This window comes from Magallana gigas, chromosome 7 (assembly GCF_963853765.1).
Source record: "Magallana gigas chromosome 7, xbMagGiga1.1, whole genome shotgun sequence".
In the NCBI taxonomy this organism is placed as follows: domain Eukaryota; kingdom Metazoa; phylum Mollusca; class Bivalvia; order Ostreida; family Ostreidae; genus Magallana; species Magallana gigas.
The window spans coordinates 33,647,705-33,672,498 of NC_088859.1; the positions used below are offsets into that span (position 1 = coordinate 33,647,705).

At 32.7% G+C, this 24,794-nt stretch overlaps 1 protein-coding gene across 1 annotated transcript; it reads left to right on the forward strand.

The window, feature by feature from the left end:
* The first annotated feature begins 10,264 nt into the window (after positions 1 to 10,264).
* On the forward strand, positions 10,265 to 11,895 carry LOC105341474 (forkhead box protein D1). The gene has a single exon (XM_011448026.4). It carries the CDS (start codon positions 10,424 to 10,426, stop codon positions 11,714 to 11,716), a length of 1,293 nt encoding a protein of 430 aa, XP_011446328.3. The 5' UTR covers positions 10,265 to 10,423; the 3' UTR covers positions 11,717 to 11,895.
* The last annotated feature ends 12,899 nt before the right edge of the window (positions 11,896 to 24,794 follow it).

A 24,794-nucleotide genomic window follows, 5' to 3' on the forward strand; every position in this document is an offset into this window, starting at 1 on the left:
AACCAGAGCTGTGTAGTTTCACGATGAAGAAACGGGGAAAGGCAGCAAAAAAGAGGAGAAATTTGACGTTGTGGGGCATGAAAAGCTAGGGCGGAAGGTAGCGTTTTAAAATATTTGGTTAAAACCTGAATCATTTAAAATTTGCGTTATGCATGCTACTTGCTTTCACTTTAAAATCAGGTAAAAATATGGCATTAAAATTTTACTAAGACGAGCCGAGCTTTTTTATTTGTTTTGAAATCTTTTGTTTGAATAGATATCTAATATTTCTGGTACACAGGGAAATTCATGTAAATTGAGTTTCCCTTATAAAGACAATACTTATTCTTTTTTCTTCTTTCTTACCTTTTGTTGTTACATGAAGAGCAACAAAAGGGTATGACTGTTAAGGAAGTTGATTAAGAAATAAATAATACCGGTTATGGATTTTGTTTCTTTTAACCTTCATGTTTTAACCTGAGATATTTAGAAAATATTTTTGTTATCTTTCTATTCTGGTATTGTCTAGCCCCGATCCCCAAACTTAAACAGAACGTAACATTGGGCAAAATGTTGCCGCAGATTTTCAAGTACTTGGGCTAGTGTTACAAATTTTCAAAACATTATTATTAATATGTCGTAATGGAATTACGGAAAGCTCTTTTACTCTTATATCACCCCCCGTATTTTAAGTTGTAATTACCGAACTTAACAATTTATGATATACAGTATTCAAAATGTTTTAAATACATCTTTTGTTCGCTGACCAAAAACAGTATCGGTGCGAAAAGATATTTGGTTAGCATTAAAACAACAATTTAAAAACCAATATATAATCGTCTAATTCAGTTAAATACTCCTTTGATAAAATGTATAAAGATGACATAACTTGCGTTGATCCGTTTGTTTGTGAGTAGAGACTTAATTTGTACCGCAGTGTCATAATAAGCTTAATAATAAGAACATTGTTCATTGGAAATCCGATGGAGAAATTTTCAAAATCTTATTCTAACTAAAACAAACCTACAGAAGTCAATGTAATCCACGTCTGATTTTATTAACGAGGATTAAAATAATTGGAGAATTACTCAAGAAAAGTCATACACTGTTCAGTTTTAAAAACCACACATTACAAATGCACTTTCCTTCCATTCTGAACCCTATTTATTTGAGAGAGAGAGAAAAAAATTATTAAATTGATATAAACTTTTTAAAATTAGTAATCAAAAAGCTTCCAAACTTTTATCATTTCACATAATATAAATGAACTACAGCGAAGCAACCTTTTTCAAATTGAGAAAGAAAACATTTTCAGAAACAAAAACAACTAAACATATATACATGTATTTGATATAGAGTTTCCCTCGAATTTGTTTTTAGTGGTCCATCAGAATTGGGATTTCAATTTTGCGTGACTGAAAAAATATCTGAGAGTAGGTGATTTAAGCACTGAGAAAACATAAACACTCATTAAAACTGTTTTCTCTTCGTCGCAAACACCTCATCAAGTCCGGGAAGATCCGAAAACCAGAGTTTGGGCCTCTTTTGAATTTGTTAGAAAGCAATAAAGGCAAGAAGGTGACGACAAACACGGGGCCTTTTCCTGAGAGATTCCAATATCAAGTTAAAGTCAATGTTTTCTCTTCTATCAACTCCCAGCCTCCGTGTTTCTTTTATGAGAATCAACTGTTTGTTTTAATGCAGTGAGGGGGTATTTAGTCGAGAAATAACAACAAATCCACATGGTTTCTCTATTTGCCCGTAGTCTGGACTGGGTGTTTAACATTGGCGCAATACTCTCTCTGATTGCTAGCGAGGTAATTGTTAACATCAAGTTTCCAGCATTTGGCATGAATTGATACATTGGAATTCCGTAGTGTGTGTGTGTGTGTGTCTAATAGATTGATTCCTTGTAATTCACACTGACCCTCTGCTTCAAAATCAAATCATGCATCCGTATATGATATACACATATCTCTCTCTCTCTCTCTCTCTCTCTCTCTCTCTCTCTCTCTCTCTCAAAATTTAATTTGATAGAGGCCTAAGTTTTATTTATTTAATACAATTTTTACAATTTTAAGGAACATTTCGATAAGGTATATTCTGAAAAAATAAAACTGAAAAATAGAAAGGAATTGTTTAGTGTAATAATCCTTTAAAATATTTATTTTGTGAAACAACGGGGTTAGAAAAGATTATAAGTATGTGAATTCTTGGGTATATTGCCAGTACTTTACAGTCCTACGGATAATTCTAAGGACTAGTATTAAAGTTGTTCTAAAGTATTTAAGTCCAGGCCAAATGTTTGCTCTGTGTATTTAAAGCCTGCATAAATACTACTTAGTCGAACCGAAGTGATGTTTCGAAAAGGACTAACTTTTCCCTTTGAAAACAATTAAGTAATAGGTATTGGGGGAAGGGATTTACAATACGCCGTGAAGAAATTAGCCGTACGAGATTAAGACATGAAATGTAATTAACGTAACTTTTTAATCGCTTTATGAAATAATGTTCTAATTAACACAAAGGGTTTATTAATCTGAAATATATAGTTTGAGGAAAATCTTTCGAAAACTACACTGTTCATTGCATATTAATATTCTTTATCCATAAGTCTTTTACCGTGTTCTTAATATGTAAGAAGTGGCTTACGGACATACAAGAAATTAATTAAATCTTTTAATTGTGATTAGATTGAATTTTAGGTGAATTGAATGCACCTACTGCGGGTTAATATTGAAAATCCACTCTCAATGCAGGTATGGGTTATCGTAAGCTAAAATTCAAATAAAACACATGTCTTGCAATTTTTAATTACTCAGAACTTCTAAAATATTGCTTGCAAATATTATTACATGTTTATTCGGAAATAACAACTTTTGGCAGTAAAGCCGATCAGTACAATATAATAACTACTATAATTTACAAGCATACAATATTTAGATTCCATAAGTCTGAATTAGGGGACCTATTATTGTGAACATGATTAGGAAAAAAGATAAAAAACCACAAGGGTCATAGACTGAATAATATGCTAATTTAATGAACTATTTTATTTGTTCAGCTAGGGTCTGATAAATTGTTAGATACTTATAATTTTTTCTCTTGTATATTGGCAGGTTTTATAAAAAATTTTTTTTTAGAAACTAACACAGAAACATTATTTTCTCGAGCGACCGGATGTAAATGCTTAGTCAAAGTGTTAATAGAGAAGACCTGTTTCTGCTTGTAATTGACTATATAGCGAATATGATATACTATCCTTAATATAAAAACTGCATGCATGTACGCAAAATGGATACGTGTATCTGTATGTACATGTATACGGCTTTATATTAAATAAACAAAATTAATTCAAAATTTGACATAAAAATATGGTAAAAAGGATAATTTTCTGCAAAAAAATTTGCCAAACTGAATTTTTTTAAAAAAGGTTGAAGTTTGAAAAAGAATTTTCATTTTAATTTACCAATGCTACACATGCGCGGATCCAGAAAATTTTTCCAGGGGGGGGGGTCCGAAGGATAATTGTGTTTGCCAGGGGGGGTCCGAGGCATATTTTCGCGATAATTTTACTATGTAAATTTAATAAATTTTCATTTTCCAGGGGGGGTCGGGACCCCCCCGACCCCCCTCTAGATCCGCGCATGCTACAGACGGAAAAACATTGAGAGATAATTCCAACAATAGGGCATAAAAAGGGGGGATAAGGAAATCATTTTGATAATATAATAATATTTTTTTTTATTTCTGTAGATAAATATGAAAAATCATATTTTATATTTATGTAAGGTGATAATACACAATTATACTGATTCGTCATAACACAGAACTATTGTAAATAAATTAAATAAGCCAACACCTAACACCAATCTCCATAACAGCTACCACTGGGTACCTTTTGGTAAATAACAAAAACACACACACGCAAACACACACACACTCCCCAATTCTGAATATGAAATCATATCTATATGGATTAACATATTCTTTATTGTTAAGTTCTCACATTGCTTGTTACTAATTTTTCTTCAATTTTCATACTGCCATTCTATGGCAAAGGTTCGCTAGCTATAGCACTATACTGGAAGTGAATCATCACTTTCCCTAGCATGCTGAAATTTATAAGCCTCCAAATAAAGCATGACTGCGAGGTATATTATTTTCAAATCAAAGATTGACATTTCCTTTCTTTTTAAAAACCCTTTGAATAGTGTAGTTGATAGTTATTACAAATCACCTGTGTGTACTTACATGTATAAAAAAAAAATAACAGTCTAAACTGGGAAAAAAAATCTCTGATGAGTTTACTATGAGTTTAATGAAAAGATATAGTGGCAATGTGTCAGAGAATATCCCCCAAAGGTATAGTTTTGCCGGAAAGCCGATACACAAAGTTTTTATATCTTTATTTTTCAATCACCTCTTAAGGTTCCTTTCTAGAAATAAACATATCATTTATATGTGCAGGAGAGTCAATATTTACAAATCTGTTTTGTTCGATTTGTTTAAAATTTGGGTAGAATATGTTTGGCATGCAGGATAAGTGTGTGATTTCCATAAAGTGATTTTTTTAGTTTTAGCGAATTATAAGTGACACTAATGCGCTCCTTTAAGATATCTTGTGGGAGGGTGGGAATATTTCGCTCTGCATTTTCAACTAAATCAACATTATCAAAACACAAAGGCCTGAACCAACACACCCGGTTTTTTTGACAAACATATTAATTCCACAGTAATACCCATTTGACATTCTCTGTAAATACATAGGCATAATATTGATATCTAGTATGTGAATAATATATCACCAATTCAAACCATCGTTATGGAAAGTAAACTTCTAGTCTTCTCTTTGTTCATTGTTTCTACAAAATTTATCGATTTCTTGATCTCTAAGATCAATCATTCAATAATTCTAGTTCAAATTTGGTCTCCTCTATGTTATTGTAAATCATTGTTTTTAGTTTGGAGATAATTTCTGCAAATAATTCTACCAATACATTCATGTTTACAGATCCATTTAGAATGTATTAATGGTTATAAATACGTTTCGTAAAAAATGGGAAGGAAAGCGACTCTTTTTGATTCATTTTCGATACAGACGTATATATCTATTCAGTGTGTAGATATATATGACCTTTATATAATATCCCTTTATTTATTTTAAAAAATTCGAATGACAAAATTATTGAATTTCTATGAAAAACTTTTTGGATTGTTATTGACACGAAAAATGCCAATTAGTGTAACGTTGTTTGGTTCCACATTGATTTTTTTATAAGACAAAACCGACATTTACCAGTAACTGTTTCAAAACACTTTTAATCTTTTTTGTTTGGTATTTTACTTTCAGTTTACATATATTTTATGTCAATATTCCTCGTTTATAGAATGATTTATGGTACGTAGTTGGAATTAATCATGGACTGTGCGTGCAAATGTACTTTATATTTATATGATTATAGACTGTTAATGATTTGGTAATCATGTACCGCAGGAACGGCCTTTGCTAAAGAAAAAACCAAAACTTAAAAAAAAACTAAAACAAAACCAAAGCTACCCCCCTCCCCCAAGAAAAAATACAAAACAAGAAAAAATCTACCCCCAAAATACAACAACACCCAAAAAAGTAATTTATAAAATACAAAACAAAGCGCATTCAAGGGACTGATAGCTCTATAACTTTGGGTTTTTTTAGGGGAGATATATTGTTTGCTAGAAAGCCGTAAATGCTATGAACAGAAAAAAAACCCAAATTTTATTTTTTGTCTTCATTTTTTATGAAATAGTCTAAATAGGACATAAATGAACTAAACGAGCCGTATGCATTTGTAATCGAACCAGACTACCCCCAATCCCATGTGATAAAAGTGTTACGTGGTGTTCAAATTTCTCAAGACACTTGATTTCCCGAGTTTAGCATGACAGACCACCGAGAGGATAGAATCCCTGTGTTTATAAAGAGACCCAGTATTTGTTTAAAACAAATATCACTTGTACTTCGTTGTGTGATCTATCCTGTAATCTCCATTATGCTCCTTGTTTTGACTTTACAAGGAAAAGTTGTTTTAAGACTTTTAACCATTCCGCATAGTGAATTGTCCTTATCAAAATGTTTACGTTCGTTCAGCTATTTCCCATATATACCACAGCCTAGGTGTTTTGAAAACCTAAACTGTTTTGACGTTAAGAAATCTAAGTTTATTTTTTGAATTATTTATTCAACAATTTGTAAATTGAATATTTGTACAACGGATTCGTCTTGACAGGTCTATATTTTTATAGCCCCTAGGAAAGAATCAAGTCGGCTGTACGGAAAAGGGAAAAACAGTGTAATGTCACGCAAAAACTTTCAAGTGTATGCAACAACGCATACTAATTATTAATAAAGAGAAATAAAATTTCAACAATTTGTGTTTCTTTTTTTTTAAAGAAACATCGACAGCTGTAGATCTTTAAGGTTCATTAAAAAAGAAAAAAAAACATTCCAGGTTTATAATTCAAATAACGACCGTACCTTTTTAACCAAAAAAATGAAGAGCTCTTCATTTGATATTGAATCAGTTCATTGTAGCACAATTGAAATGTTATGTAAATTTTGCTAATATGAAGAGGCTGGTGATTTTTTGTTTCGTTCACGAACGCACCTGCAAACAGGTAGGAAAGCTTTAAGCGGTCTACCGGGAGAGTTCACAGGCGATGGAACTCGAGTACCAAATCTCGATTGTCCCAAGCAGAAATAATGTTTAAAATAGTCAAATAAATGTTGAGCACCTCGAAACACACAATGGCGACCCGCGGGAGAGGTGCTTAAGATGATAGAAGCAGATGAAAAGCCTTTTATATAATTTTAATCGGTCTGTTTCTCTTTTTTGTTCAATAGATGGCAAAAAAGTGTAAAAACCAAATTCAAAATGATTTAGATTTTATTTCAAATAAAAGACTGTCAACTCTTAAATAAACAGTATATGCTAGTTCGTAAACATTGGCAATATTAATCTAAATAGCTTTTAATTGCACTTACAAATACCGATAATCCGGTTTGGTAGATTAGGTTTTTGTTTGAAAGAAAAAAAACCTCAATTCAAATATGCAATAAGAGTCAATAAATTTCCTTTTTTCCGGCGCACAATTTCACAAGTTTGTACTTTATGTTAAACCGTCGAGGAGAATATAAAACTCTTTTAGAAAAGGAGAAAAATAGCACTTTCAAAAGTTCTTACAAACAAGATTTAAAATAGGGGTTTTGTTTTAAAAATCGTAAAAATCGAAACCTGTTCCGATGAAGATGAACTGCACTTTTAGGCCTTGCGTTGCTTTTATTGTTCTCTATCTGACAGCGTGTGTTGTCTATTTATAATAGAAAGGTTTCTTTTACAACTGTAACAATGTTCGCAGTTGCGGGAACTTTTTTGACGTTGCTAAATTTGTACTTTTAACAGTAAACTGGTGTTTGAAAGTTGACATGCAGTACACATATTTAGACATCTAGTGCCACGGGCAGGGAGAGACCTCCCCCTCCCCTCACTACACCATTTTTTGCAAAATAAAAAGTTCTTTTTGCTTATATTTATGAAAAATGTACAACCCGATTGATCCCTCCACTTCTTGTCAGGCTCTTCCACTTCTACTTTGAAAAACGGTGCAACGTGAAATAAAAAATGCAAGAAGTTGGTTTTAAAGGGGGGAAATCAGAAATAAATGATGAACTCCCTTTCTATAGCGTGGTCAGACGGACAAGACAAACCAGTGTGATCTCCTTGTTGAGCCGTCATTGTCCGTTTGTTCCCCATTATTTGTGGCAACAAAGAAGTTTGTTTATGGTATCATCACATCGCGGGCCCTTCGCAGGTGATGCGACATACGTTCCTTACCCCAGGCGCTCTGCAGATCCTTGAGACCCCTCTTCCCAATTCATTCGACAATCGAATTTGTTTGAATATTTCATATGGTTTTCCTCTTGTTGTCCTTTTCAAATGATTAGCTCTGATGGCAGACTGTCATTCATAACAAAGCCATGTCGGGTAAACTCGATCTGAACCCGAGCCTGCTACATTATACATAACCATAATTGTAATCATAGACTATTGGTCAAGGAACAAACAACAGATAAGTGTTTAATGAAGTTTTTGGAATCAAATCTCCTATTTTGGTCAAATAATGGAAGGTGAGGATGTTGTACAGTGGCAGGTTTGCGTGTATACCAGGATGACATACAAGTTTGGCATGCAGCACAATGCGAAGTCCATTAACAGGTGATGAAGGCTTAATTCGCTCTGGTTGTACGCTTATCGCGCAACTTCGATAAACCTATTGTGCGTCGCATTATCGACGGAACTTGTCGTCATTCCAAGTACAATAACTTTCTGATAAAATTATTGAAACATTTTTGTTTACCCGTAACACATTTACTGTCCCAACTATAAATTGTATATGAAAGGCAATCAAGGTTTTCAAGCACTATTGTGTCCCTTGCTAATCCCCAGAACGACCTGTAACAAGACAAAAGCACGGCCATTCAGTTACACAATTTATTACCCAAATCAGAAAATGAAATGAAAATCTATAAACGCTTAATTGTCGTAAATTGAGGTAGATCAGTGTCACTGAAAGGTTTGCGAGAAATCGACGCAGATTTCTGTTTTACTTCTCAAAACAATCCACGCTATTATAACACCATTAACAATGAAGGCATAAATTTCAATATTTTTACTAATCTGTAATCAACACATATGTATAAATCAGTGTAAAGAAAGTCTTGAGAACTATTAAGAATATTGTTTATTGAAAGTAAATCGTAGTAAAAACATGGTATTTTTCTTAAATTCGTGAAGCCATCTTATAACGGTTGCTGTCAAACTTTTATTGTTGACGGCCAACACTTCTGGAAGATCGGGATTTGACACGCATAACACCCAATAAAACCATAAAACTAAGGTGATCCTGATAGCTTATATCCCTATATTTGTTCACATTGAGCAAATTTTAATCATTGATGTCATTAATGAGAATAAACCAGAACATCTTTACGATGTCGCAGGTATTACCATGCAAGATAAACGTTTGAACCACCCATGGTTATGATCTAACACACGAAGCACTGGCACTCGAACCCGATCCCACTTCGCCTTTGATATCGGTCAATTGTTAGCTGATGATAACAACTTAATATAAATTTTTGACAAATTTATGAGGGGTGTTGTACACACATTTACTTGGAGTAAGTAAACATTGCAACTCTCAGTATAGTCGGTACCACGAATGACGATTATATTCGATTCTAAAATACACATTTCCCTTTCAAATATTGACTTATAATTATTTCTCCTTTTCAATTCCTTTTCGATGCAGGTGTTAAAATTGAAAATATTAAGTTGGAAAAAAATTCCAAATTTTGAAATCATCACACATCTTTTTTTTTAGGGGGGATTAAATGTTCTCTTGAAGTACTTTCCCTCTATTTTCCTCGTTCAATGTCTTCTTGACACCTTTTGTTGAATGCTCAAGTATTTTGTTTCCCGCAAAAGCTGCATTTATCAACTCATCCGCTTCTTAGTGCAAATATTTGTCTGCTGCGAAACAGCAATGAAATACCCAGCAAACGTGGATGTCGCCCCACCATGGTCATCACATTATGATACCTTAAACCTATCTAATCTTAATTGCCTTAAATTGCGCTAATCAGTTCTATCTTCCGTTGTTTTCCACGGTTTTCCAAGACAACCCTTTCATGTGTAAATTTAACTTCAAACGACCAGTGTGAAAAATAAAACAGAAATTGCACGAGTAGTTGTTATCGTGGAGCAAAAGTTTTCAAAACAAAGTTTTCCAGATTCGGAGAGAGATCTAACCAAATGTTTTTCTTCTATTTAGTGGGGTTAATACCTAAACTTGTCATTACGCTGGTGTTAAACTACCGCTGTTTGCGCGGCGGGAATTTATCCAACAAGAAAACATTTCTATTATGAGCCATATGAACCTCTGACTAACTTTGTCAACTCTCGCAAACTTCAAAACCTCCCGAAAATAAGTCTGAGTCTAGAAAAATAGCAATTTTTTTTTCATAAAGAAGATCCATTTCATGAAATTTAAAGTATTCTTTTAAAAAGGAAATAATGAGCTGAATTATGCGATTATACTAAACAGATTAAGCATATTCTTATCAGCATGGGATAAATCCCCTTGTATCAATATAATAATGAAGGCGGGGCTTATTTCAACGGTAGCCAATCAATTATTAAGCTCCACCCATAACAACCACGTGGTAGAAATCTGGGCTCGCGAGTTGATTATATTAGCAGGTCTTGTCAAATAAAGTATTTACAAACATATTTATGAAAGCAAATGCTATATTGCCGTGCAATTAGTATGTTTAAATAGACTTAAAAGACGCTATTTCGTGCGGGATCTGTGCAGTTGATATTCGACAACTCGTCAAATTGAAATGAAAGTCGACATGGAAAATCACAATTTGACCGAGGAACAGGCAAACGGAGACGTTGAAAAGGAAAACATTGAGCATTTACCAAAGGAAATGTCACGACTTCCCGAGGTGAGGCTTTTGACCAAAGAACAATCTTCATTTAATTCGGAAGAAAATGGAGGAAAAGTGAATTTCAACTGGTGTGAGCGATCTTTGGGAGACGACAGCGAGGATGAAGAAATTGACATAGATGACAGTGGCTTCCAAGAAAGTGATTCACCGATCTCTCCGTTAGATGAAGCTGACAAATTTGACTTTGAAAATCTAAGTTCGAATACATCGGACTCGGAGAAAAATTCGTCCAAATCAAACCTCGTGAAACCTCCGTATTCCTACATCGCTCTCATTACTATGGCAATTCTACAATCATCCCAAAAACGACTGACACTGTCAGGAATTTGTGAATTTATCATTAACCGTTTCCCGTATTACCGTGAAAAATTTCCAGCTTGGCAGAACAGCATTCGGCACAACCTCTCCCTAAATGACTGCTTCGTAAAAATCCCCCGGGAGCCGGGGAACCCTGGGAAGGGTAACTACTGGACCCTGGATCCCCGCAGTGAAGATATGTTTGACAACGGGAGTTTTCTCCGCCGAAGAAAACGTTACAAGAGGAACCCCATAGAAATGCACCAACAGTCTACAGCCTTCATGTCCTCGGCCGAGCAATACCTCCATCACCACCCATTTCTACCCTCACCGATGCACGCGCACCATTCAAGGCCCGGAGTCCCCTACCCCTATATGTCTCCGATGATGGCATCACAGTTACCGTTTTTTACCCAGTCCGACTTTCCGGGTCGACCTGCTTTACCTTCCATTCCATTCACAATGGCTAATTCAATCCGAGAAAATTCGCTACTTGGTCCCCTTAAGCCATTTTCACCCAGCTCATCGTCCACTGGACCTACACCCCCGAGGAGTCCCGAATCTCCACCCAGCACCAGTACCAAAAAGGGATTTTCCATAGACAGTATAATCGGAAATTCCGACAGCAATAAAAAATCTAGTCCTATACCTTCCACAAGTTCATCGCCATTTCGTTCAACTTTATCAAATACCAGTGTTGGAACTTTGGGTGTGTCCCCGGCCCTGGCGGCGAGTATGAGGCCGGGTTTTTTTGACATGTCACGTGTGGGAAATGCCGCCCTTCTCGCTCAATTCCAATCAGCTTTACCCAGCATGAACCAAATAGACATTGAAAAATATAGACAATATTTTCAAGCATGTGGACTCGGCGTATGGCACCGATAAATATTTTGAGTATGTATGTCTTTTAATATTGTCTCAGACCATTAATATTTATTGATATTATATTGTTCTATACATGTGCAGATTTTGTAATGTATTATATTACATGTAGTTAATTCATGTCTGTTGAATGTCATGTATTGTTTTTATCAAGTGCTGGCAATATAAAATTTATAGCTTTATTCTCTATATTTCTTCCTTATTTTTTATTTGCTCTCGTTCTAAAAAGAAAATAATTATCTTTACAATTTATAACGGTCTAGAAAATTAGATCACATTTTAAAATTTGAGGAAAAATTATTTTAAAACCCTCAAAATAAATATTAATATTGACTATGAGAATTGATATGTAATTGAATGTATCATGTTACAATGTTTAAATATGATACAGTTATTCCCGTTTGTGTCTGAATGAACAGCTTTGTTTCTGTTTGATATCATCAAGAGAGATTACACCCCCAGAGAGGTGGCGAAATTCACACCTACTTGAAACCCCACGCGTTTGTTAGGAAAAAAAAAATGATAACTACCAATTAGTCTGTGTCACAATTAGGATCAACCAATCAGTTAGAAATATCTACAACAGCATGCTACTTGGTAGAATCCAGGGGTGAAAAATTCCCCGGTTTTTATTTTATGTTTACTAATTAGTCCAACCGCGGATTAACGATAATCCTCATTCTTAACAGCGCACACATTGCTTGACTCCAGATATATTGAATGTTGTTTTATTCTATACAGGAACGTGGAGATCCTAAATAACTTTCTAAATACGCAAGGGTTTTAAATTTAACACACTAATACTAAATAAAGTCTATGTTGCATATAGAGTAAAATTTAATGGAAAAAAGGACCTCTGGGTGCAGGTCAAATTCAAGAATTACATCATTGAATTATTATTACATGAATTATTATTATTAGATCAATAGAAATCTATTTAAAAAGTCGTACTTGAAATAGTGATATTGTATTTTGAATATTTAAAAAAAATGTGATAGACTAACATTTAAATTAATAATCAATTCAAGCCGGATCTTAATTTTCTTTTTATTTCGTTTGTTCGTTTCGCTTGACAATTTCTAATATTTGTTGAAAGAGAATAATAAAACTCGTATATCAGTTTTTAGATTAAATTGTTGCAAATTCATAATTTCTTAGGCAGGTTATAACGAAAATAATTTATAAATATGGAATTCAAAAATATCTTAAACGATATTGTAAAAAGAATTTAAACGTGATAAATATACTTGTATTTCAATTCAGTTTACTATAGATGATATGTCTCGATGCAAAAAATGCATTTAATACCATTTTTTACTAGATTAAGGTAACTGAATTATAAAGCATTGTTATAATTTTTTTTTACTTGAATAAAAATTTAGAATATTATTATGCTTAGAAGAAAATAACAATTCGCAAATAATTCATTTTATATGTTTGGAGAATTACCATATTTTTTGCTAAATTTTGATGTTTTGTTTCTTCTAAAAAGGAAATAACCAATTCTGAAACAGAAATACTAGTATCATTGATATTAAAAAGAATAAATCAATTTATTCATTGTAATCTGCAAAATAAAATATAAAGTTATTAATTTTTTTTTATTAACAACTTTCTCAGACTTCTTATATAATTAAATGCGAGTCTTTTAGAGGTACAGCGTTTCATTTGCCATATTTTAAAGTTATCTATTTGTTTTATTCCAATTGCATATGGACAATAAATCAATCAGATAAAAGATATGAAATCATTGATTCGTCTACTAAAATAAGTAATCGCTAACCAAACATGCGACAGCGGGGATCAACAGTGGACCGGTGATGGTGGGATGGGGGTGGTGGTGCTGTTGATGTCGGAGGATGTGGGGGGGGGGGGGGGCGGGTGTCGGAAGCGACTCTTACTGTCAAGTAACCCCTGCCCCTCGCACTCTTTCCCTCAACTTATCATTTCGATTTACAGGTACATCAACTTATACTCTTAATCACAGTTCACTATTTACATTTTGGTATAAATGGTACTAACTGGGCTACACACAACACAAACTGCACAGCAGTACGATTAGAAATTAAGCCGAAAAAAAAAGATAAATAAAAAAAAAAAAAAAAAAAAAGAAAATAAAAAAAGCAGATGTATAGGCATGTTGACCTGTATTTTTCGGAAGCCTGTTGTATACGTACATCTGTGTTGACCTACAATTTGTACCTTAAACTGGTATGGTATCTGATATCTATCTATTCTTATTTGCTGCCGAAGTTTTAATGACAAAGTTAACAAAGAAATAATAACCCTCTAAATTCGCTGTAAATGATAGCATACATCATATGGTTGTAGCATTTAACTAGTGTTGATTTTAGAGTTGGGTATAGGGGATTAAGTATACATTTTATTTGCTTATGTAGCCTACCCAGCAATATTATATCAGACTTCACTCACAAAAAAGGCCCACAGGCCATAACGCTCACTTGTTTAATTAGCATCAGTTTTTCTGATACAGATATAAACCTCCAGTAATTTTTTTGGCATTATGTTCGCATGAAAAACTTTTTAGCGGATTTTTGTCATGATTTTCACACGATTTCCACTTGAAAAGAAAAATCATTTGAAAACCATGAGAGCCACTTTTCCCGTTATATGTATGATTGCTTTTCTCATTATTTTACAATTTTTAAATAGATACATGTGTATTCCAAATAAAATGAAGTAAATAAGATCAACATGATTATATGAATATCATTTTATGCTGAAAAAAAAAAATGAAGAATCTATTCAAATAAACACTTGATGTTTGAGTGAACAAGTACGTTTCTGTGTGAACGATCTACTACAATTGTGCTTGTTGGTGCACATTTTCAACCAAGTGTTTTTCTTCGCACAATTTATATCACAACATAAAGTAAGGTTGTTTCCTAGCTTTGCTTTTTTGTCCCCCACCGTGTGTCATCCAGAACGGAATACGATGTACTTTTTGTATCACTTGGTGTGGTTCGGAGTACTTGAAGGAACATGAGCAAACATTGGCCCGCGTTTGCGTTGAGACAGTAATAAAACCCCAGGAATAACAACTCACAAGAAGTGCATTTTACAATGGACAAAAATTTATTAGAATAAATCATTTACTTAAGATTGTCCTCAACAATCGATCAGGGGTGTAAAGATTCTAGCGAATACCATAAAAACCGCCTTGGAGTAGAGCATATTTTACCGCGGAAGGATTTTCTAGCAGTTATATTGCGCTGTTTTCCTGCAAATTGACCTCCGCTAATCGCAACTATCTGACAGTCGATTTGGTTGGAAACTCGCAGCGTTTTGTCGCGAACCTACGTAAATATTTTTTGAGAGACAATTTATGAGTTTTTATGATGGAAATCGAAGTTTTCATACTGTATAAATCAGAGGTGCAATTTAGTTAAAACGACACTAGAACGGCAAACAAAGGTTAGCTTGTATTTATACAGGGATCGCAAAAACGTTTTGAAGTGGGCTGTTTTCGCATTACACTGGTTAAGCAGCCAGGATATCTTTTATAGGTTCTTGTCAGGAGTTTTATTTGATGTTGATTTGCAATGAAAAATAATTTCTACTAAAGCTATATTGAAGTATGTTCAAAAGTAGCATAAATGGAGAGAGAATGCAGAGATAAGGAAAGCAATTGTGTGTGCAGGCACTCTCGAAGAGCCCGCCTGACAAAATACTATCGCAGGGTTTTGAATTATGGTGGCGATGAAGTAGCAGAACAAACTTAATCAAATTCATCAAAAGAAATTTTGGGAGAAAAATAAACATTTCCTCTTTTTATTGTAAGGTTTATTGCGATTATTTATTCATGATCGGAATCACTATCCCACAATATTGCGCTGCGACATTTTTATGACGGTTGTTAAAGAAAACGTTTGCAATTGTTTATGAATGATAATAGAATGCCAAAGCTTATCTGTAGCTGTGAAATGTGTGGCATCAGTACATAGCAAATATTAGTATTACCAGCCAAGTATCGCGGCCTTATCGGCTCTCCCTGTAGTACGCCAATAAAACTGTAAAATCGCAGCAAGGTAAACATTAATTAAACAGATGTGCTAAATCTACGAGGTATTGTTTTACATGTTGGGAAAAATAATATTTGGTTCTCTTTTAAGAAATGGATACTCAAATCAAAACAATGAAATTGTTTGTAGTACTACTTACATTGCCACATTTTTTGGAAATTATTAATATTCTCTTTTGAGAAGTGGACATACATAGCCTTTACATGTACCTGTCTACTTCTCAAAAGAGAATAGGCAATCAATAATTCGGGATCAGTTTATGTTCAATCAATAAGTTGCTTGGTACATGCATCTTTGGAATATGGACAGCAGGGATTATTGAATCCAAACAATAGTCATACACATTTTACGCATCTGCTTGTTATTAGAAATTTTCGACTCTTAAAAATTGAATTATTTCATATACTATAGTAAATGAATCATTTTCACAATTAACAATCAATACCTTTATGTTACACACAAACGTCCATATTTTCATCAATTTAAACAAATAATTGCCAGATTGATAATCCTGATCTACTTTTTTGATTCATTCTGATAAAAACGACGTGTAATTAATTTTCTCTTGGTACATCCTTTTATTTTATGTTTTTTAGGATAACATGTATATTTATATGTACTCATGTATAATGTGTTTAAGCTTTGTGACTAAAAATGTCATTAATTTGTTTAACAAGAATTAATTTTTAGAAAAATTATAGTTACCGGCATTTGGCAGATTCTGCTGAAATGCACATTTTTTTAAAAGTTTGTTCCGGTAGAATTTATCGTCGATTACCAATCCCCAAAAAATAAATTCACGTGATTTTCTTAATTTTTTTCTATAATTCTTGATATTTGATAGCGCTGTAGAGTAAAAGTTATAAAACGCGGTACTTGTTCAAGAGGGTTTTATAGTCGTGACCATTTTTAGACTAAAATAATCTCTTTGAGACAAAGAGCTCTGTAAATTGATATAGGAAAATGTTCAAATTTCAAAGTTAGAATGTTTGGAATTTTTCATTTATTAATTATAGTTTATGACCAAAAATATAATATATAAAATTTTAAGGCAGAGCTGATGGGTAATTTGTGACCATTAAACCTCCTTTTTGAAAAATGACATATAGCAAAATACAAATTCATACACGGACTACTAAAAAGATGGAGGTGCATGGGATCAGGAGTAAGCATCTCCACGACACCAAAACTCTTTATTCTAAATAAAGCGCAGATGGGAAAATTATAGTTCTTTCAAAATTCTTGTCATAGTCAATTTGGAATTTCAAAGATCCCAGAGCAGAGTTCTATGTTTTCATGTCCATTATGATTACATTTACTCATTTACTTAAAATGATTATTTGATGTGGTGTCTGAAAAAGCAATCGTATAAAGGACCCTGGATGTATTAAGTGCAGACATCCAAGTGTAGGAGACATACCGAGGAATTCGCTGGAAGAAATTCCATCGTCAAGTTTGATCAAATTGTCCAGTGAAGTATAAACTTGAGCGTGCATTATCAGTAAATGGAGACCTTGTAAGTTACACTTTGTGTTTCCGGTCGTCTGCTCATGGATATATTCGCGCCAAAAGCAATGGTAACATTATTGCATGAAACCTAACAATTCAAAGACATAAAGAAGAAAATGGTTATTTTGTTCAAAATTCACCATGTGTAAATAATTCATCAATTTTTATTCCAAAAAATCTGAGGAAATATCCAACTTAACGCCAACTTACCAAATTCCTTGTAACAGTTTTTAATGCTAACTTCTCGACCGCTGGCACTCAACATGGCTAAATTTCCCATGCTTTCCGAAGGACGATTTCATACAAAAAATGAACAGACTGAATTTAGTCAATTAAGCTTCTTTACAAAGTTTTATAGGTGAAGATTATTTTCTCATAGAGAAAATACGCGGCAGAAAATTATATAATAAACATCTTAATCTCAATACTTTCAAATACAGATCTCAATTTACGGAACATATGAATGATGGTATGGTATACTTGTCTTTTTCGCTGCAATTGAGTAAACGGCATGAGAAAACTTAATTTATCTTGGTATAGAAAAAAAGCCTACCGGGGGTGTCCCTGAGCAAGAACATTTTCGGGCCACGAGTGTAAATTTTGGCTCTCAGAGTAAAGTTTATTACAAAGCCTGAATCTTGTATCTAATTTGAATTCTATTGTAAAAATAATGTAATGATTTGGTGAGCAGATGTTGGTTGGGGTTTTTCTTGTTGGCGCTTTTCTTTTTATTCAAATTATTGAGAGGATTATTAACCAGTGGGTAGAGAAGGGAAAATCATGAAAAGCAGCGAAACAGTAGATAAAATAGAAAAGTCTACATTGGTTACTTGCAGAAAATTTCAATATAATAGCAAGAGGGGCATGCAATTTTCACTGAATTAGTTATTAAATTCGGATATAAATGGTTTCAATTAGGCATGAACAGATCGACGCAATAGAAAACTGTTATATGAAATAAATCTTAAGTTCTTTTAAAATTCAAAAACTGGTTTTTTTATTGAGTATAATTACAGTAAAGAGTAAATGCATTATAAAAATTTGCACAGTGTAGTAATTTCAGGGATTATTTATTCATAAATGATAATTAACAAAATCTTTTTGAAATATTTCTTGACAAAAATTGAAATAAATAAAATCATCATTAATAATACAATATTGATATATTTAAAAAATATTTGAATTACCAAATAGTTACTCAATGTATGCCCTTGCATGAAGGAAAAAAAAATGAAGAACTATCAGATTAGATCAGTTATATCGAATAGATGTTATTGGTTGTTTATTTTCTGTATTCAAAGAAATATATACCCCCCCCCCCCTAAAAAAAATTAAATCAAATAATCTATTATAAATGTTGGAAAAATAATGTGAAATGAATAAACTAGCAAATGTACATTGTTAGCAGACGTATTTGAAATGCTCGTGAATTTTGCTATCATTTAGCGCGGGACAATTTCCTGTCTAAGCATTAATTGGGGGATATAAAGTTGACAAATTTTGATCCCAGAGAAGTGCATTATAAAGGCATTAATCTCCGCAGTGCTAGGTGTTAAGTATCCTTAAAAGATTAGATAAGCCTCGAAAGAAAAACATTTTGAAACTGATACCAGATAAGTCGAGATCGGGGTACGTGTGATTTCGACAACTTTAAGGTGTCAATGTTATCGTTTGAAGTCGGCCGCCCGAAAGAGGACCATCATGCATTGCCAGGATAGTGAGTTGCGTCCCGTGGTCAAGTAGCAGGAACCCGGATTTGGGACCACTGATACGTCTCTTTGAAGTAAGCAGGGGACTAATCAAGCGCCGTTGTACGATGTTTAAAGAATATTAGGATTAATTGTGCAATAAATAGCGGATTAATTAAACACGGTGGATGCTTAAATTTTGTAGAATATAAATAATTTAAGTAGATAATTTGAGCGTGTTATAGAACGTTGCGGATTATGCCCCCTGATAAGACATTAACACTGTTCATTATCTGGGTCTTAAAGATGATTGAATACGAGTGATAATATTTTTTCTTAGTAATCGTTTGATGGATAAAAAGGATTAATTTTTACCTCTATGCAGAATCGTAAAGAAGAAATGCCGCGAAAGAACTGATACTTTATCAAATAACCATGTTTTGAGCTTGCAATCTTGTAGCAAAGATAGTTAAATACAGTATATTTGATACCAACACCCAAATTTCACTTTCATTTTATTGTTGGAAAGAGGTTCTTTAAAATATGAAAATAAATTATGTTCAATTTTAATCCAATTCTTACTATGATTTTCATTTTGTGTCATTTCCTCAAGATGCTTTACTATGAATGGAAAGGTTTTGTGTCTGACAAAGCCGAAATTGAGTTACATTCAAGATAAGGGGAAAAGAAAGATCACACAGCTGACTCAAACAAACTACAGTGATTGAAAAAAGTATTTCCACATAAATTCTTTGAAGTATTTCAAAAACCGTTCCCCCATTCAACGTGGTGTCTATTAAAACAACTCTCTACTCAGAATACAAATGTACGAGGTGTCAAATCAAAGACTTTCATTCACATTTTATCTTTGAAGCATGAAATGACTTTAATATAAGATAACTTTTCCTTCATTTAATGAAGAAATGACCATCGGTTTCTTGTATGATTCACAAACACTCTTGACCCGCTCTCGGATACCGGGCTTGTTTTCTTTGATATTGTTAGCTTCAAGATCTTCGCCATTTTGGACTATGTTTGTTTTTCCGGTGCGGACCACGACAGCGATGCCCCTTACATCAATGAAAATGATATATGCTGAAATAATAAACATTGCCGTGTTGAGTAAAGCATTGATATTGCAATTGCTTCTAATCGCCAACACTTTACGATGGTTTAATTAAAATCCGCTACAAGTCAAAGCGAGGAGGGTGGGCTTAGGAAAAGGTTGTTGGTTTGTTTGATGTTTTTAATCTTTGGGTTCTGTTATTATGTTACCTAGTACATTCCTTGATAAAGATTGTTGGACATTTTGCCAAACTCGACCACTAAGATCTACAACAGCGTTAAAACAAAGCAAATATTCTCATGCTCCGAACATCAATACGTCAGTCAGATTCGGCCTATAATTCAAAGATTATTCAAACAACGTTTTAGGTAAAATTTAATTTTTTAATTATCAAAATAATGGACAATTTTTTTTTTTTTTAAATTATCGAAATTGATGACGTGTGTAAGATGGGAAGGTATTTCATTAATTAAAAGATTTTGTTCTATTGCAAAACAAAACGTTAGTCGGTGATTTTCATTTTATTTTAGAATGTGACGCAATATCACAAGTCTGGAATAAGTTTATAGATAAAACATTTTTGGCTCGACCAAATGTGCTAGATGTTTTGCACTTTATGAGAACATGTAATTTGAAATTGTTGAGAAAACTGTGTATATTTTAAGAAAGATAAACGAGGTAGCCTGTCATCCATGAGTTTAAACTAATTTACATAAATCTTACTATTACTACATATACATATGTTTATATTTTTGTACCTCTGACCCAATTTCCATGTGCATTGTAATGTTATATCTGTCCTTATGTACCGTATGTTTACAATGGGTTTTTTTTTTAGAAAATAAATGAACTAAACAGGAAAAATAAAATAAAATTATTATTGTTTTTTAAAAATGAGTCGAACACCCGACATAATATTCTACTTTATTTTCAAATAATTATACGCATTATATCATAAACAATTGAAATACAAAATATGCGTTTTTAAAGTTGTTATAATTGTAATACATACATGAAGTTTATAAATTGTAATTAATTGTGTTGATTATTATACTTATTACAATCTCACAATAATACAGCCTCAATTACATCTAGTATCATTGTAGTTGTTTCCCGAACATGTCACACATTTTACAATATGACAAAAATTATATTAATAATAATAATAATAATAATAATAATAATAATAAAGTTCTTCATCAATTATATCAATACATGTAATCTCAATGCACGTATCATCATTTAAAATTAATGATTATATGGCGATGGAAAATTTTATGCATAGGATTTTACCTTTTTTAAAGTTTCTTCATTAATTGACATTCTTTATAATTTGGTTATGGTTTTAGAACTGCATGGTTGGGTATATACGAATCTCAATAAAGACACTATATAATTTAAAAACACCACCCAAATATGTTCTTATTTCTGAATTTTATGTCAATGGCGTTAAATAATTTGTTATTGTGTTCCGTTTTGTATATTTAGCACTTACTAAATACACATTACTTTGATAATAAGAGCTTTTAATCAGTTTTTATTTTATAGTCGACATTTATTTTACTAAATACTTTTGATATTTATTAAAATTAAATGCATGGTTGGGGTGAAATGAATGTATATTAACAGAGTTATAATTCTAAATGCTGTACATTTCAGTCTGAGACAAGCCAATCCGTAGCTTATAGAATAGTACACTATGCTATGAAAAGAAATCACACTGAATTTATTTTACTATGAAATGATTTTTTGTGTTTGTAAAATTAGAAATTCTGTCTTTATTGTTATACAATAAAAACAATCTAGCTAGTGTTACATTAAAGGTAAATTAAAAAAAAAATATTCCATTTTAAAGTGGTATGGGACACCTCCATATTGTGACGTAAAGCGTATAGACCCCCCCCCCCCTAAAATCAAGTATAATTCTAAACATATTTTTTTCCTAAAATTTCTCACCTAACAGCGCAACTTCTCTGTAAATCATAAGTTGGAATCTTGCTGGGGCTTTTGCCAATTTTTTTTAAAAATATATATTTTGATAATATATTGATCTCAACAGGTTAAAAGTTTTTTGATTATATTGTACATGCATCGCAGGCGTCCCCTACCACTTTAATTAACTGTCTTTGCAAGAGATAACTTTTAATGCAGCATAAAAATACATTTACTGCATGCCTTACAAAACATTTTGAACAAAACGAGCGTTGTATGGCGAAATATACATGCATGAATACAGTATAGGTATAAACTATAAATTATGTCATGTTGTAACTTTTGAATTTACCGGGTAGCAGTAAATACAAAATTTACAACAATTTACTGCCACCCGGTAAATTCAAAATTTACAACATGACAATTATCTTAGCAATTTAATGAAACATACATGTAGTATATGGAGCACAAATAGTGCCATTATAAAAAATGTACGTATAGATGTTTTAAAGTATACTTACAAAAAAAAAAAGAAAAATAAGAATACATTCTTTAAATTTGAAAAATATAAAAAATAATATGGCTATTCGAAATAATAAAGCGCTTTTTCTATTACCTTTAATATTTGCCATGACTACGCACAGACCATTAGGTATGCGCTACATTTTGTTAACTTCGAAGAAACCAGACATGTATCTAAAACACGAATAGTATTTTTAGCGATTTCACTTTTATAATAGGTTGATATGAATAGAAAAAAAAGAATCAATATTGATTTGTTTCACGTATGACATAAAAGACAGAAAAAGAAACTTAGTCGACATATACCCATAATCGAAAATGATAACAGTTTTTTTGCTTGGTCTACCAAATTTAAGAGCATTTTTGACATTTGACCGTATACAAAACATTTTCGCATCATTGCTAGGATTTTGTCAAGTTTTCTCTAACAGCTGAATTTGATCAAAGATTCTTGCTGGTATTTACATTACCTTATTACATGATTACATAATTATTTCATATATCCATTCGTAGACTCAATATATCTACTTCAAAGAGACAAAGCTTTATAAATGTATCCGGATTATTTGATCTGTTTGCAAAAGCAACTGGGACAGCGAACGAGTGGTCAATAAGAAACAAAGGACCGGCCTGCGATAGCGGTGCTACCATTCGGCTGAGAATTGAATTCGCCATAAATTGTGCCATTCAAAAACATATTAAAATGGCTTCCCGAGCGACCATTAAGATTTGATATCCAGAGATCGGTTTATGGCTGCCAATGTTTGTCTGAAATGACAGAAGGTTGTTTCCAACGCGAGATCACAGGCACAAACGTTTACTCAGCTTAATCCATAGATCTGTTCATAAATCATTTCTCTTTTCCTCCCATCTCCCACATTTCTTTCTATCTCTTTTTGGAAATATTATATAAAGATATAATTGAAACAAACATTTTAAATACATACGTCTTCATTTGCGTTTGTGCTTTCTTTTACAGAATGTGTACGCTTAGTTCATACTCACCAAATTTGGAAAGTTTACCTATTTTTTTTGTAAATGAGCTAGTTAAAATAGACCAAGGTTCTGACCGCTTAACCTGAACATAGATAGTATATTGCATCTTTGTTATACAAACTTTGTTTTATTGATCCCTTTAATCATTATATATTCCTTGCGATAACTTTTTGTTACAAATAAAACAAAACTGGAATTAAACAAATAAAAGTCTAATTGCAACCATAATAAGTTTATGAATGTCATGATTCAGTCATATAAAACATTGAAGAGAAATCGAAACTTCATTAGCAAAAAATACAATGTTTGACAAGTTTTCAAAGGAAGTTTGTTTATAAAATGGTAGCTAAAACTAACATGGACTTCCGCCCGAGCACAGAACTATAGAAATATTCTTCCGCTGATCCTTTGGTCTTTTTGTTAATGCTTCAAATGGATGCGCCATTTAAGTCGATATCTATCCGATGAGATTATTCGGGCAAACAGACCCAGTTTACTTTACGATGACATATTGCAAACCTGATAGAAATGAATCTCTTTTTTTATCCCCTGGAATTGAGCATTGACGGATTATTTCTATGAGATTTTTTGTCGATGCTTTAACGTTTTGTCTCCCATTTGTTACCCTCATTATGATTCTCACGTTTTACACAAAGCTGTTATCTTATGACTGACACCTTTTCGAAAATATAAAACCTTTAGTTCTGAGTACGATGCAGTCGATTTATTGAATTAGAGCAATATGAAATGATCAAATGTAGCCCAAATATCCTAACGTATTTATAATTTTGATTTATTTAATATAAAGTTAGTGAATGCGTAAAACTTATTTCATTTTCATTCTTTTCAAACAATTTATTCATATTATAATGCATGTAGCAACGACTCATTCACCGCGTTTAACCCTGAGTTGTACAGCTATGAATAATAACAATTATAAATGGCATTCCACCCTCTTCAGGCAACATTGCAATTATAAACAAATCTAATATCCATATTGCTTGAGTCGTTTTTGGGCGTTCAATACGTTTCAGATAAAAGCAAATATCTTTAAAACATATAAAATGAAATATTAATAGCCCTTGTGAGTAGTTAATTCATTATAAAGGATTAGAAAATTAACTTCTTAAGTTGTGCATGTTTATTTTCATTTTCCACTTGAAATTCCCCTCCGTGAATGAGACGAATGCATTTGTTATTTCTAATATGAGTTGAGTGCTTCTTCGGTTATGTCAACATGCAAACAAACCCTTGCACCTGTAACTCGAGTTACCTCGGACGGGATACAAAACAGCCGTGCTTAATGAATAGAAAAATATGACGCG

Excerpts from the sequence above, each read along its gene's own strand:
- LOC105341474 (XM_011448026.4), top strand. The coding sequence starts at position 10,424 with ATGAAAGTCGACATGGAAAATCACAATTTGACCGAGGAACAGGCAAAC.